The sequence below is a fragment of the Tenrec ecaudatus genome, chromosome X (genome assembly GCF_050624435.1).
Source record: "Tenrec ecaudatus isolate mTenEca1 chromosome X, mTenEca1.hap1, whole genome shotgun sequence".
NCBI lineage: Eukaryota > Metazoa > Chordata > Mammalia > Afrosoricida > Tenrecidae > Tenrec > Tenrec ecaudatus.
In genome coordinates this window covers 56,256,549-56,270,534 of record NC_134548.1, presented here as the reverse complement: position 1 = coordinate 56,270,534, position 13,986 = coordinate 56,256,549, and the positions used below count along the sequence as shown (strand labels likewise).

General features: G+C 37.3%; 1 protein-coding gene across 1 annotated transcript in view; it reads left to right on the top strand.

Annotated features, from left to right (window-relative positions):
- DGKK (diacylglycerol kinase kappa) overlaps positions 1–13,986 on the top strand; it is a 165,452-nt gene that overhangs the window by 107,697 nt on the left and 43,769 nt on the right. The window contains exons 13-15 of the mRNA XM_075538373.1: positions 1,484–1,575; positions 2,610–2,709; positions 5,898–6,126. Coding sequence (XP_075394488.1) covers positions 1,484–1,575; positions 2,610–2,709; positions 5,898–6,126 — 421 coding nt within the window. The remainder of the gene's footprint in view (positions 1–1,483; positions 1,576–2,609; positions 2,710–5,897; positions 6,127–13,986) is intronic.

Below are 13,986 nucleotides of genomic sequence, written 5' to 3'. Positions count from 1 at the left end.
TTCCATTTTTGCGCTCAATGTTATTAGCTTCTTCCTTCCTCCCAACCTCCTATCATAATGCTAAGAAACTATCAATATAGTTAATATCTCCATAGACTTGCTTATCTTGGCTTTCATGTAAAGAAAATCATACATAAAACCCCCAGCGACAGTAAAAAAAATAAAACACAGAAAAGCCTCAAGCGGAAAATAATAAAAGCCAAAACAAACTGCAAATGGTTGGAAAGGGAGAAACAAATTATAAGATGATAAAATTTAACCTACCTATGTTCGCATTAATTCACTATCTGATGCACTCTGTCTGAGGACACGAGTTTTAACATACTTGATCAATGGTCCAAGGGAATTTAATGAGTGCAGTTCTAGTGTGTGCTTATATATACGTATTTTCAATCATGTTCTGCCGTACAACCTTGTGCATGCCTGTCTGGTGTACATGTGTGCTTAACTTGGTGTCAGTTCATGGCACATGCGTATGCCTGCATAGTGCCACTCTTCACTTGGATAAAGGAGAAATTAGGTTGGACGAGTGGGAGGAAACACCAGGCCTCTGTAAGTACGTTTACCCTTTCCTCGTCTTCTCTGCCTTACTCCAATCATCTTGCACCCAATTTTTTCTTTCTGTGTGTTTTCCTCCTGACTGGTGGAGAAGGATTCACTCTCTGTTTGATCAGTCAGCCATCTGGAACCAGAATCGCCTCATTATCTTTCAACAAAACATTTTGAAGCCCTTTGTGTATGCATCTTGACATGTACAAACTCAAACCAAACTTACTACCATTGAGTCAATTCTCACTCATAGTGACCCTATAACTCTTTACAGGAGTAAGGAGCTTTATCTGTCTCTCAGTGAGCAACTGTGGTTTCAAACTGATGGCCTTGTGGTTTGTAGCCTAACATGTAACCCGCTAAGCCACCAGGGCTCCTTCTTGGCATTTAGGAAGTACTATATGTACATGTTGTTATTATTACTGATATAATTAAAAAGTAACACTCTGGCCCTGGAGAGATGAGTTTAAATTCCAGTTCTTATTATTTACTAGTTAAGTAATATGAAACAAATTTATTTTCAAACAGAGCCAATAGTATATCCTTCATAATAATTTTTATTATTCATTAAAATAAGAAGAAACAAAGTTCAAAACCACCAGCTATACCAGGAAGAAAGACAGAGCTTCTCCTTCCATCAAGGGTCAGTCTTGGCAACTCCCAGGTGCAGTTCTATTCTGTCTTATAGGGTCACTATGAGTTGGCATCGACTCGATGGCAGTGAGTTTTGTTTTGCTTTTAATGATCCCAATCCGAGATTATCTATGGCTATCTTTTCCATCTGTGAGAAAATGTTGGTGGTAATTATCTCCAGAGAAACAGTTCAGTTTTTGGTAGAGTCAGTAGGAAATAATGAAGCTGTGGAAGATAAGGACGACAGCCTACTCTGCCGCAGCGCTCAGATTCCAAGGCTGAGCACTCCCTTTCTCCCTAGGCTGCTGCCATTCAACACTTAGAATCTGCAAGTACTGAGCTGAACAAGATCCTGAAGTCCAAGTGTCCCACAGAGACGATCATTGCAACCAGGTTAGTCTTTCTTTGCCTCTCATCTTTGGGGATATTTTTGTTCCTCATTAGCCGGGGCATATTTTGATGGCTTGGGGTGTTGAGTTCACCTTTGCTTACCTTCCTAAATTTAAGTTCTCCCAAGCCCACTAAATGAAACATTTAGGAAAGAAATACAATATTGAAATGAGAAAACCTACTACATCAAAAAGACAAAATTGCAAGCAGGAAATTTGGAAGCATTGCAAAAGGAAAGCACAACATTCAAGAACATTCTAGAATATAGTTCCCTACAGTAGAGATATTTTGCTTCCAGTTTTGCCACCAAGAAATGTCTCTGTAATAACTATCTGCATCTAATTTATCATAGCAGCAAATTCTCCCCGTGTGAGTATGAGTATGTGAGTCATTCCTTTCTCCTGACACCCGTTGTAGTCCACCACAATCTCCTTAGAGGATGGCTCCCCAAAGGGTAGAACTTCCAATGTCATTATGCTTGTGTGAAATGAGCTGGGCCCTTAAATCATGGCTGAGTTGACCCGGGAGTAAAATCGGACCTAAGTTGCTGTTGGTGTTTTTGTTGTTAGTTGGCATCAAGTGAATTCTAACCCATGGTAGCCACACGTGTGCAGAGTAAACTGCTCTACAGGGTTTCAAGACAAGCCTCGTGATCTGCTTCTGAAAAGCAGATCCCTAGTCTGTCTTCAGAAGCAGATCCGGGTGGGTTTAAATCATTGTATATTTGCCTAGTAGTTGAGCTCTCACCCATTTAAGTCACCTAGAGAATCTCTGGAAATTTGGAATTAGGATTAAACAAATGCTCATTAGCACATTTGGATATATGATATAGGAGTGATATGAAACTGGATGGAAGCAGAGATGGGTTATATAGTTCATCATGTGTATATGAAGAAGCTGAAAAACAGGGAGAGATATATATGAAGAAACAGAGGGTAAAAAGGAGAAAGAGACAGAAGATGAACTAATAACATGAAATAAATACCTCTGGATCTTGTGGTCCATGTTATATTATACCATCTATCTTATCTTTACAGATTCCTGTGCTCAGCTGTGGAAGATTTTGTAGTTGATTTTGTGAAGGCCTGGAGTCAAATAAAAGAGAACAATGCAGCAATAGAGTCTGTAATATTGAAAGTAAGTTTTCATTCCTATTAGCTATATTTTTCCTTCATCTTCTTTCTAATGGAACCAAATGTGCTTCCCATGATTATTTTAAAAGAAATGTAAGGAAGAGTAGCAGAAAGCCTCCTTGATGGGGAAGGCCTAACCCCATCAAAATTCCAACTTTCTATAAATGAAGAAAGGAATTATGCAAGCATATATGAATCTTCAGACACCATGCACCTGCTCACAGCTAGACATTGCATTGACATGGTTGTATGCCAGAACATGCTTGTACAGGTTGTATGTAAATATACAATCAAGCACACATTAAAAATACACCCATATTTACCTAAATAACAGCAATAGCAACAATAGCCAAGTCCAAACCTAAATCTATTGCCATTGAGTTAGTTTCAAATCATAGCGACCCTACTGTAGAGATAGTAAATTTTTATGGGAACAGATAGCCTCATGTTTTCCCAATCAAGTGGCTTGTGGGTTTGAATCATCCACCTTGCAGTTAGTTGTCCAATGCTTACCTCACAGTACCACTATAAGTAACCCTATTAAGGTAAGTAAAAAAAATATTGCTACTAGTACTGATGAAGCACATAATTTTCCTCTAGTTCTTTCATATTTCCTCCCCTTACTAATATGGTCTTTGTTTTACCTCATTAATCTTGTTAGACCTGAATATGTTCATTTGTATAATTGAGAGCGTTTGACATATGAAAACCAAGATTGATACCCCATCAGAAACAGTAACAGCAGTAATGATTCCCTAAGGGAAGGGGGAGTTGATAGCTATGATAACTGTATAAACCCACTTGTGAGGAATGAATAACAGAATTGCAGGTGAATGAATATATTAGATGGTGTAAGATATGGAAAAAAATAAAATATCATATAATAACTAGGGTTCCTGGGGGCAGGGTGGGGGAGGGAGGGCATAAAGGGGAGCTGATATCAAAAAGTGCAAGAAGAAAGAAAATGTCTTGAAACTGGTAGTGGTAGCAATTGTAAAACTATGTTTGATCTAACCAAATTATAGATTGTTATACTATCTGTAAGAGCTCGCAATAAAATGATTAATTTTTTTTAAAAAGATACTGCTACTAGAGTTTCAGTTCATACATGCACAAGTTTCTTCCAAAGAAAACATGTTTTAACATATCTCTGTAATCATTGATGGTTTCAGGTAAGTTCTAACTTACTCTTGTTAATCTTGTTAGGGTATCTTCGAGGCAGAGGGGTCAGCAAAGAAGGCTATGGTGACAGTTTGAGGGTCCAAAGTGTAGTCTTGATAGATTTTCTTGAAGGACACAGCATTATCATGGGAGCTTATTAGGAAAAAGTTTTAAGAAAATTGAAAACTTCATTAGTGAGAAAAAGGACAGGAAAGTTGTGCCAAGGATTTTTTCCCAATCTATACAATATACTTGTTTATTCTTCAAAGACACAAGGACTCTTTCATGAGAGTTTCATTAGGAAAACTTACCCCATCTACCCTGTAGTCCTAATCTTGCTTCTTCAGACTTCTTTGTGTTCCTATATCTCAAAGAACATTTAAAAGAAACATGATTTGTGTCCCTCCAGGATGCCAAAATTTCCATTTGACCGTGTAAATCAAAGAATGTCGAATTTGGGGGAGGATATAGACTATGTAGTCCATATAGAATATAGACTAAGATGGGGGATATGTAGAAAAACACATTTTTATATTTCTGTTCAATAAAGGTTCTATAATTTTGTATCAATGCTTTTTATCTACCCCTGTATGTATGCGTACTGTATATAAGGGACTGTTTCAAACACTTTAAATATATTAATTTATTTAATCCTCACAGATTCCATAGAAAATATAGGCATGAAGAATGTGTTAGTCTGGATTGACTAGAGAAACACATTCATAGACACTAATGTGTGTATAAGAAAGAGCTTTAACACGGAATCCAGGAACAGAAATGAGAGTAGCAATATCAGTAGGAAGGGGGAACCAACTGATCATGATGATTGCCACATAACCATTCACACCCCTCCAGGGGGACGAACAACAGAAACCATGGGGGGAGGGAGACAGTGGTGTGTGTAAGATATGAAAATAATAATAATTTATGAAGGAGTCATGAGTGGGGGGGGGAAGAGAAGCTGATACCAAGAACTCAATAGAAAGTTGATGCCTAGAAACTAATGATGGCATCATATGTACAAATATGCTTGATACAATTGATGTATGGATTGTTGTAAGAAGTGTAAGAGCCCCCAATAAAATGATCTTTTAATAATAAAAAAGAAAGACAGAGCTTCATATCAAAGAATAATTGAATATTAAGGAAACATTCCAGCCCAGTCCAGATCAAGTCCATGAGTCCGGTATTAGCCAATTTGTCTGTTACCAGTTTACAAATTCCTCCTCAGACTCACACAACACATGTAATGACACCAAATGCAGGAAGGTCACAGGCCAGTGGGTGGAAAGTCTTGTGGATCCAGTGGCGGTGGAAGCATCTCAGCACTAGCGTGGGTCTCCAGGTGGCTCCATCAGTGTAGCTCCATGTGTCTTATCAACAGGAATGTCTCCCAAGGAGAGTGTGTGTCCCACTTCCAGGGAGGAAAACAGGATTTCCCAGAATCTTCAGGAGACGGTTATGCCCACACAGAGGCTGCATTGGCTATGACCTGATTGTCAGGCGAAACTCTACCCCTTCGCTCAAGTTGACAGGAGATTATGTAACTGCCACGCACAGGTTAAGTAACTTTCTTCAAGTCACAAGCTATTAAGTGAAACTGAGAATCAAAAAATCATAATCATGCAGCGGGTGTACATAGTCAAACATGAACACCTACAAAGCCAGATACCAGGCATCGACACAGAGGCCCATAGGATGCATAGGAACATGACTATGAAAACATCAACCCAGAAGGTTTTTCTTTCCTCTAGATTTCCATGTCACATATCATTTAACCAGCAAATCTGCCATGAGACTGACTAATAAACCTACATCGATGGGGGAGGTATTCAGAAACAGATGATGCATTTTATCTCTGCACACCCTTTGGTTATCTTGTCACATCTACTGAAATGCCTCTTTTTCCAAACTTCTGTCTCTCCACGTGTGGCTTGCTGTGCTCCAGTCCTTCCAGGCCCCAACTCCCTTTTCCCTGCTGATAAGTACGAACACCTCATAACAGTATCCTGTCTCTTTATCCCTATATAGAGTGATTCAATGTACGATAAGCTCAGCACCTTGATTGATATCCTGGCTGAGGAGACAACAGCTACCCCTGTTGAGAAAATTGCATTAGATTACCCAGACGATGGCAAATCTGATGAAAGTTCCTTCTTCGCTCAACAAGATCACATATTCAAATGCAAGTCGGAACTGTCAACAAAGGCCCAGAATCTACAGAAATCCTTGAAACTCCTCATATTTCAAGTTGAACAAGGTAAGATGCTCAGGGTTACACAAACTGATGCAGGAGAAAGGAAGAGTTGCAGTGAATGGTTTAGTCTCTCTCATTCTGGGTTTGCTATCTGACTCTACTACCAAAACTTTGGTAGCTTCTGCATTCATATAATAACAGAAGCAATCCTCAGATTTTGATTTGAAAAGTTTCAGTTCTGAGAAGTTACTCCTTTGACTCCTCCTCTTTCCCAGACACTCAAATCTTATTACTCATTTAATTTGGGAATTAACAGTCATCCTAAGCTATCACAGCTGCTAAGAGGCCTGGTTTAAAGCACTATCAGTGTCCAAAACCAGCCCGTGGAATTTTTTCCTACTCCTAGGAAACAGCAGTGTTCATCTATGCATATCTTGCACATTATTAATCCGGCAAAAGGTCCTTTGGGGTGGTCATAGCAACTGTGTCACTCATTGCCATAGCCCACAACTGATGACAATCTTCCAACCTCCAACTTAGTATGAAAACTCCCCCAACTTCTAATTAAAATTTTTGGTTACTACTTCTCCATACTGCTTCTTTGAAAACAGATCATAAGATGGTGTAAGACTTATCTGGTTTACCTGTGCTATTGAAATTGGCAGAAACCCCATAGATTAATGTAGTCCTTTTAGTTGTCTTTTGATTTTAGCTATGTTCCTTGACTTGGCATCTTTTATGGATTGAATTGCGTCTCTCTAAAATATATCTGTTAAATTCTAAAACATACATGTATGGTTGGAGCTCTAGTGGTGCTGTAGGTTAGGCATTGGGCTGATAAACCCAAGATCAGTAGTGCAAACCAACCAGTTTCTCTGCAACTTAAAGATGAGGTTGTCTACTCCCATAAATATTTCCAGTTTCAGAAACTCTAAATAAGATTGACATGAGTTAGAAGAGAACTGATGGTGGTAGGTTTGGTTTGGGGGGAAATACTTATGGTTATAATCCCATTTTGGAATGAATTTTCTTTATAGTAATAACTCAATGTTAGTGTAGGATGTGTCTTAAATAATTTCTTCCTTTAGGATCTAAACAGAGTAGATTGAGGCCTAGGTAGACATAATACCTAGACCCTATAAAATCAAGACCCAAGAAACCAAGTGAATAGAGCACATATAACAATCCTGGAACCCTGAGCTGAATGAAAAGGATAGAGTAGATAAAATATTGATTAGAAGAAAAAATTGAATGTAAACAATGAACAAGGAGACATGTGAAGATGTAAATTAACAAATGGCCTGACACAGCATGGCCATGTTCACTTATTGCAAACAGGCATCAAATAACCCAAGACTACAATGCATCTACAAAAGTGACTAGCAACCAGACAGGTGTGATCTACTCCTTTACACTCCAAATCCTTCCAGTGGCCAGAAGTATAGCCACCTCTACCTGGTGGCCAGTGATATCTCCATTCACCACCCCTACTCTGCCAGGTGGTATACATGGCAGCCTTCTATTCTACATCCATTGCAGCCCTGCTGTTCTGCACTCCCCAGCAGCCTGAGGCACCTCTCATAAAACAAGCAAAGTGTACTCTCCACTACTGAGATTGGAGAGGCCCTGTATGCCAGACAACCCCATGTTTTGGATGATGTACTTGTTCATGTAAAGCAGGCACCCAATACCTGCCATCTCAGAATACATTGTCATGCCCAGGGCATATTATGAATTCACCATGCGCATGAATAGCTGTACCTATTTCTGTGATGCAGATGCAATAGTCTCATGATCCTCAAAGTGCACCAACATGGACCAAACAACACAAACACATCACTTCACTGTCCCCCTCTTTCCTTCCCCCCTCTTTATTTTCTTTCTTTCCATTACACCTTTTTCCCCTCTCCCTTTTTTTCCCCATCTGTAGGAGGTAGCAAACAGTTCCACACTACACAGCTAAATTCACCCCTTCTGTCACCAGAAATGGCAAATGTTATCATGTGTTCCTGCACCATTTGATCAATGACAAATAACAGCTAATACCAGCTGAACCCATCCTTAATGGTTCTAAGAGTAAATAGAAGAGTAAATAGAGGCCTATCAGGATACAGGTAGTGATGCCAAAGTATGTCCAAACTAACAAGCAAAGTATTATGTCTGCTCCACCTACCTGGATATATCAAAACAAAATAAAGCAAAAATTCTGAATGAAACCCAATGACATACAGTGATCAAATAAAGACAATAAACCTTTAATTTCTCAAAGACAACTGACAGCCTCAGTTCACACAAAGAAACAAAATAAGGTGGTTCAAACAAGTGACCATAATACAGATCCAGAAAATTTTCCTAGTAAGGAAATGGTATTTGGAAGCACCTATTAATAAAAATTTTTAAATTATACTTAAGATCCCTCAATAAATTAAGAAAGGGGTCAAATAAAACTGTGATAAAACTCTAGAAGATTTCAGGAAAGCAATACCAGAACAACTTGTAAAAATAATGGAAAATTAGGAAATATACAAAACCAGTAAAAGGAAATCTAAATGATTAATACTAAAATTTCAGAAATATATAAAAATAGGAAGGGTAAAGAAGTGGAATTAAATCAATTAAAGACAAAATTAATGAGATTGAAGATAATCAGCAGCAGCAGCAAAATGGCAGAGTAAATTCAGGTCAATTGATAATTACACTTCATCTAATTGGATCAAATGTATCACTCAAGAGAGAGTGGGAAAAGAGATAAGAAAATATAACCCAATAAACTATTAAAAAAAGAAAACATAACCCTTCAAGAGACCAAAAAAAGCTAAAAATCGAAGTATGGAAAAACCTATCATGCAATTAACATCCAAAAATATCTGGAGTGTCAATATTAATAGAATTAAAAGCAAAAAAACAGCAAAATAGACAAGGATATTTTTTACTGATTAAAGGGTCAATCCAATGAGAGGACAACACATAATAAATGTTTATACATCCAATGAAAGAGTTCTAAATATATAAATTAAATTTTAACAAAAGTGAAAAGGGAAATACATGATACCACAATAACATTAGAAGACTTTAATATATCACTTTCTGTGTGATTTATTTATTGTGAGTTAGGTGTTACTGGCCTTACTTCTTCCAGTACAAATTGGTCCATCCTTTTAGCAGTCCATGGCCCTTTCAATAATTGTGTCCAGAACCACAATTCAAATGTATTTATTTTTCTTTGATCTTCCTTAATCAATGTCCAACTTTCACATACATATGATACAATGGAGAAAACCACGGCTTGGGTCAGGCGCACCTTAGTCCTCAAAGTAACACCCTTGATCTTCAAAACTCCAAAAATATCTTGTGCACCAGATTTACCTAATAAAATATATCTTTTGATCTCTTGACCGCTGCTTCCATGAGCATCGATTGTGGATCCACGTATGACAACTCCTTGACAACTTCAGCTTTCCCCCATTTATCGTGATGTTACCTGTTGGTGTAGTTTTAAACATTTTGTTCTTCCTTACATTGAGTTGCAATCCATACTGAAGGCTATAAACCTTGATCTTCACCAGCATGTGCTTCAATTCCTCACTTTCAGATAGCAAGATTGTGTCATCTGCACACGGCAGGTTGCTTATAAGCCTTCCTCCAACCCTGATGCCCCAGTCTTCTTCATATAATTCAGCTTCTCGGATGGTTTCTTTAGCATACAGATTGAACAAGTATGGTAAAAGGATACAACCCCAAGGCACACCTTTCCTGCTTTTGAACCATGCAGTATTCTCTTGTTTGATTCACACAACTCCCTCTTCATTCGTGTGTAAGTACCGAATGAGCACGAGAAATATTTTGGAATTCCTATTCTTCACAGTTTATTGTGGTCCACATAGTCTTTTCATAGTCAAGCACAAGTAACATCTTTCTGGTATTCTCTGCATTGAGCCAAGGTCCATCTGACATCAGCAATGATATCCCTTGTTCCACGTCCTCCTCTGAATACAGCCTGAACCTCTAGCAGTTCCCTGTCAATGTACTGCTGCAACCATTGTTGGATGACCTTAAGCAAAATTTTACTTGCATATGATGTCAATGATATTCTATAGTTTAAGCATACTATTGAGTCGCATTTCTTTGGAATGGACACAAATATGGATTTTTTCCCCAGTCAGTTGTTCAAGTAGCTGTCTTCCAAAATATCCTGGCATAAACTAGTGAGTGCTTCCAGTGCTTCTTCAACTTTCTGAAATGTTGCAATGGGGGATTCCATCAATTCCTGGGGCCTTGTTTTTGGCCAATACATTCAGTACACTTTGAACTTCTTCCTTCTGTACCATTTTTCTTGCTCATATGCTACCTCCAGAAATGATGGAATGCTGACTAGTTCTTTGGAGGTACAGAGATTCTGTGTATTCTTTCCATCTTCTCTTGATACTTTCTGCATCATTCAATATTTTGCCTATAGAATATTTCAAAATTTCAACCTGAGGCTTGAATTTTTTATTGAGTTCTTTCAGTTTCAGATATGCTGAGCGTGTTCTTCGCTTTTGGTTTTCTAATTCTAGGACCTTGCACATTTTGTTATACTATTTGCCTTTATCTTCTTGAGCTGCCCTTTCAGATTTTCTGTGAGTAAATTTTACATGAGTTGGGTAGGGGTTGACATGAGGGGTTTCTATAAGTTATGGAGGGGTTTCTATAAGTTATGGAGGGGTTTCAACAGTTCAAACCACTCGTTCAGCCTCCAGTAATCAGCCCTACTTCTCTCCCTTGATTGCTTTTCTTCCATTTGTGGACCTTCTTCCTCCCTTACCCACAAATGAATAACTTTCACCCTTTTAGTCCATTGCTTGATTTTCTTTCCCTTGCCTTTCCCAACTTGGAGACCTCTATAGTTTGCTCCCTTTGTATGCATATCTATATCTTTGTTTATAACATGATAGTAGTGGTCTCATATAACATTTGCTTTTTTAAAATTGAATTTGTTTGTTACTAAAAACCCCAAATCCATTTCAATTTTACTTTTCCTCCCCCTTTTTTAAGCTACTCACACCGCTATTTAGGTTTGAGAGATAAGGAATCTGGAGGTACTTTTGTTTTGTTTTTATTTTTAAAGAAATATATATATATTATATATCACACAGCCCATCTCAAGAAATGAAATCAACAACAATATCCTGTTAAGCCCTCCATTTTTAAAAATACACACACACACACACAGGGACACATCCTCCCTGGCCTCTACATAGTCTTCAAAGTCTTACCTATTATTATGTTAACCACACTTCTTCTTTGTTTTTCTTTATAACAATGGTGGCAATAAATATTTTAATATCTTTTGTCCTTTTGTGATTGACTAATTTCACTTAGCCTAATGCTCTTCAGGTCCATCCATTCTATGATATGCTTCGAGGTTTTGTTATTAAAAATAGTTTAATTAAAATATATTTTACATATCATACAATTTAATCATTCAATCATGTTAAAAAGAGTCATGCAATCATCACCACAATCAATTTCAGAGCATTTTATTCTTGAACTCTCTGTTATCTTGTTGTTACCTATTTCCCCCCAAATCTCCTCTGCCATTCCTCTACTCCACATACTGTCTATAGATTTACTCAGCCTGGATTTCATATACAGAAAATCATACAAAACCCAAAGAAAAAGAAAAAGTAAATAAATGGCCAAAACAGAAAAGCTTCAATTGAAAAGAAACTGTGACTTTAAAAAAGGTCACAAGGGATATCAAATGATAAGGATTACATTTTAGCCTAACTACATCTTCCGCAATTGATTTTACAGTCCTCTATCTGGTAGCAAGGTTATTCAGAGTCCCGGACGATGGCCGGAAGGGATTCACCAGAACCTCAATCCCTGTGGGGACCCTGCAAATGGGTTGTGGGCTTCCACTGTTATTCATACTCTTCTGAAAACCAGGTGTTCGTAATTTAAGCTCTGATACCATTCCCTCCTTCAGATTTGGATTGTATTTTTTTGCAATCCTTGAATTACACTGGCGGTTGTGCTTCTTCCTTGTGGATTTAGTTGACACCTGACATAGATGGCTGCATGCTTTCAAATGAGTCTGTAAGACCCCAGGTGCTATTCTTTCTGGTAACTGAACACCCTCTGTTTTCTTCATCACACTTTGTTATAACACTGATATCTTCAGTGAGCTCTTTGTGAGGGCAAGTATCAAGTACCATTTCATACGAACTCATTGTTCTAAGTCTTGTGCAAGAATCAACTGCAAGCTCTAAATCCATTCATGTATCTATGGTTATTTGATGTGTCTGGCTCATTTTAGGGGCATCATTTTCATTTTATAATAGAGAACTTTATAAATCATCCCACAGGGGAAGTGCTGAGAAAAGGAAATTATACAAATATTGACTAGCTTCATGTCACAATTCATGAATTGTTGACTTGTACAGATTAAACTTTTAAATAACTGGACACTGTTTACATATACAATGGGGCTTGGTGATAGGGCAAAACTTTCAATAACACTCATTCACAAATATGTTTACTATTTTAATGCTCTCCGTGCTTTTTTATGCCATGTCTTAGTCTGGTAGGCATGGTTCTCCTTTGTTAATGAATATCATTAAAAGTTTTATCCTATAATCATTATTTTTTAAGATGCATAATATTTCATTGTGTACATGTACCAGAAGTTTTTTATCCACACTTCTACTAAGGGACATTTGGATTGTTTCAATCTTTTTGCAATTGTGATCAGTGCTGCAATAAACATGGGTATGACTGTTTGTGTTATGATTCTTACTTTTTTAGGTATATGTCCAACAGGGGTATTGCTGGATCATATGAAATTTCTACTCCAAGTTGTTTGAAGTAGAACCACATAACTTTCCACAGTGGTTGTATAGTCTCAGCAGCAGTATAAGAGGGTGCTAACCTCTCCACACCCTCTCTGGCATTTGTTTATATGTTTGCTTTTCAATTGAGGTGTTATTGTAGGTCGAAGGTGTTCATCACTGCTTTGATTTGTATCTTCCAGCTAGCTAATGGTTGTGAGAATTTTTTATATTTGTTAGCCATTTGGATATAATCTTTGATGAGTGCTAGTCATTTTTTAAATAGTTCGATTGACATATATTTACAATGGTACAAATATATTCATCTCCAAAATTTTACATTTTCTTCATTATTGTATGCATTATCATTAGCTCCCCTTCCCCCCAACATCCCCTGTAATAACCCTAAAAACTGTGAAACTACATGCTTTCTCCATAGATTTATCTATCCTGTTTTTCATATAAAGAAAATCATTTTTTAAAGCCAACAAGAACATCAGAATACAACAAAATAAAATCTCAATTCAAAAGATAGAAAAGTAAGTAAAAGTATAACATTAGGGTACAAGGGGAAAAGAAAAGGGTGAGATGTTAAATTTAACCTAACAATATCTGTAGTGATCCATTTTCCAATGCATTCTGTCTGGGGACAAGACTATTCAAATCATTGGTCAATGGACTGAGGAAATTCATTTGCCCACTTTTTAATTGGGTTATTCATCTTTTGCTTATTGAAGAGTTGAAGGGTTTTTTAATAGATTTCAGAGATTTGTCCTTTGTCTGTTGTGTTATTGAAAAAAATTTCCGGTGTGTAAGTACAAGTTCTCCTTATTTGGTTAAGCCTTTTGATGTACATAAATGTCTTATTTTAAGCACATCCCAGTTATCTATTTTGTCTTCTGTGTGTGTTTCATTATAATTGGTCTTATATCTATGCCCTATAAATAATGCTTTTAAGTTTTCCCTATTTTTTCATTTCTGATCTTTATAGCTCTGAGGTTTGCATTTATGTCATTGATCCATATTGAGTTGCCTTTTTGTACATGGGTTGAACAGTGGGTCCTCTTTCATTCTTCTGCAGATGAATAACCAGTTTTACCAGCACCATTTG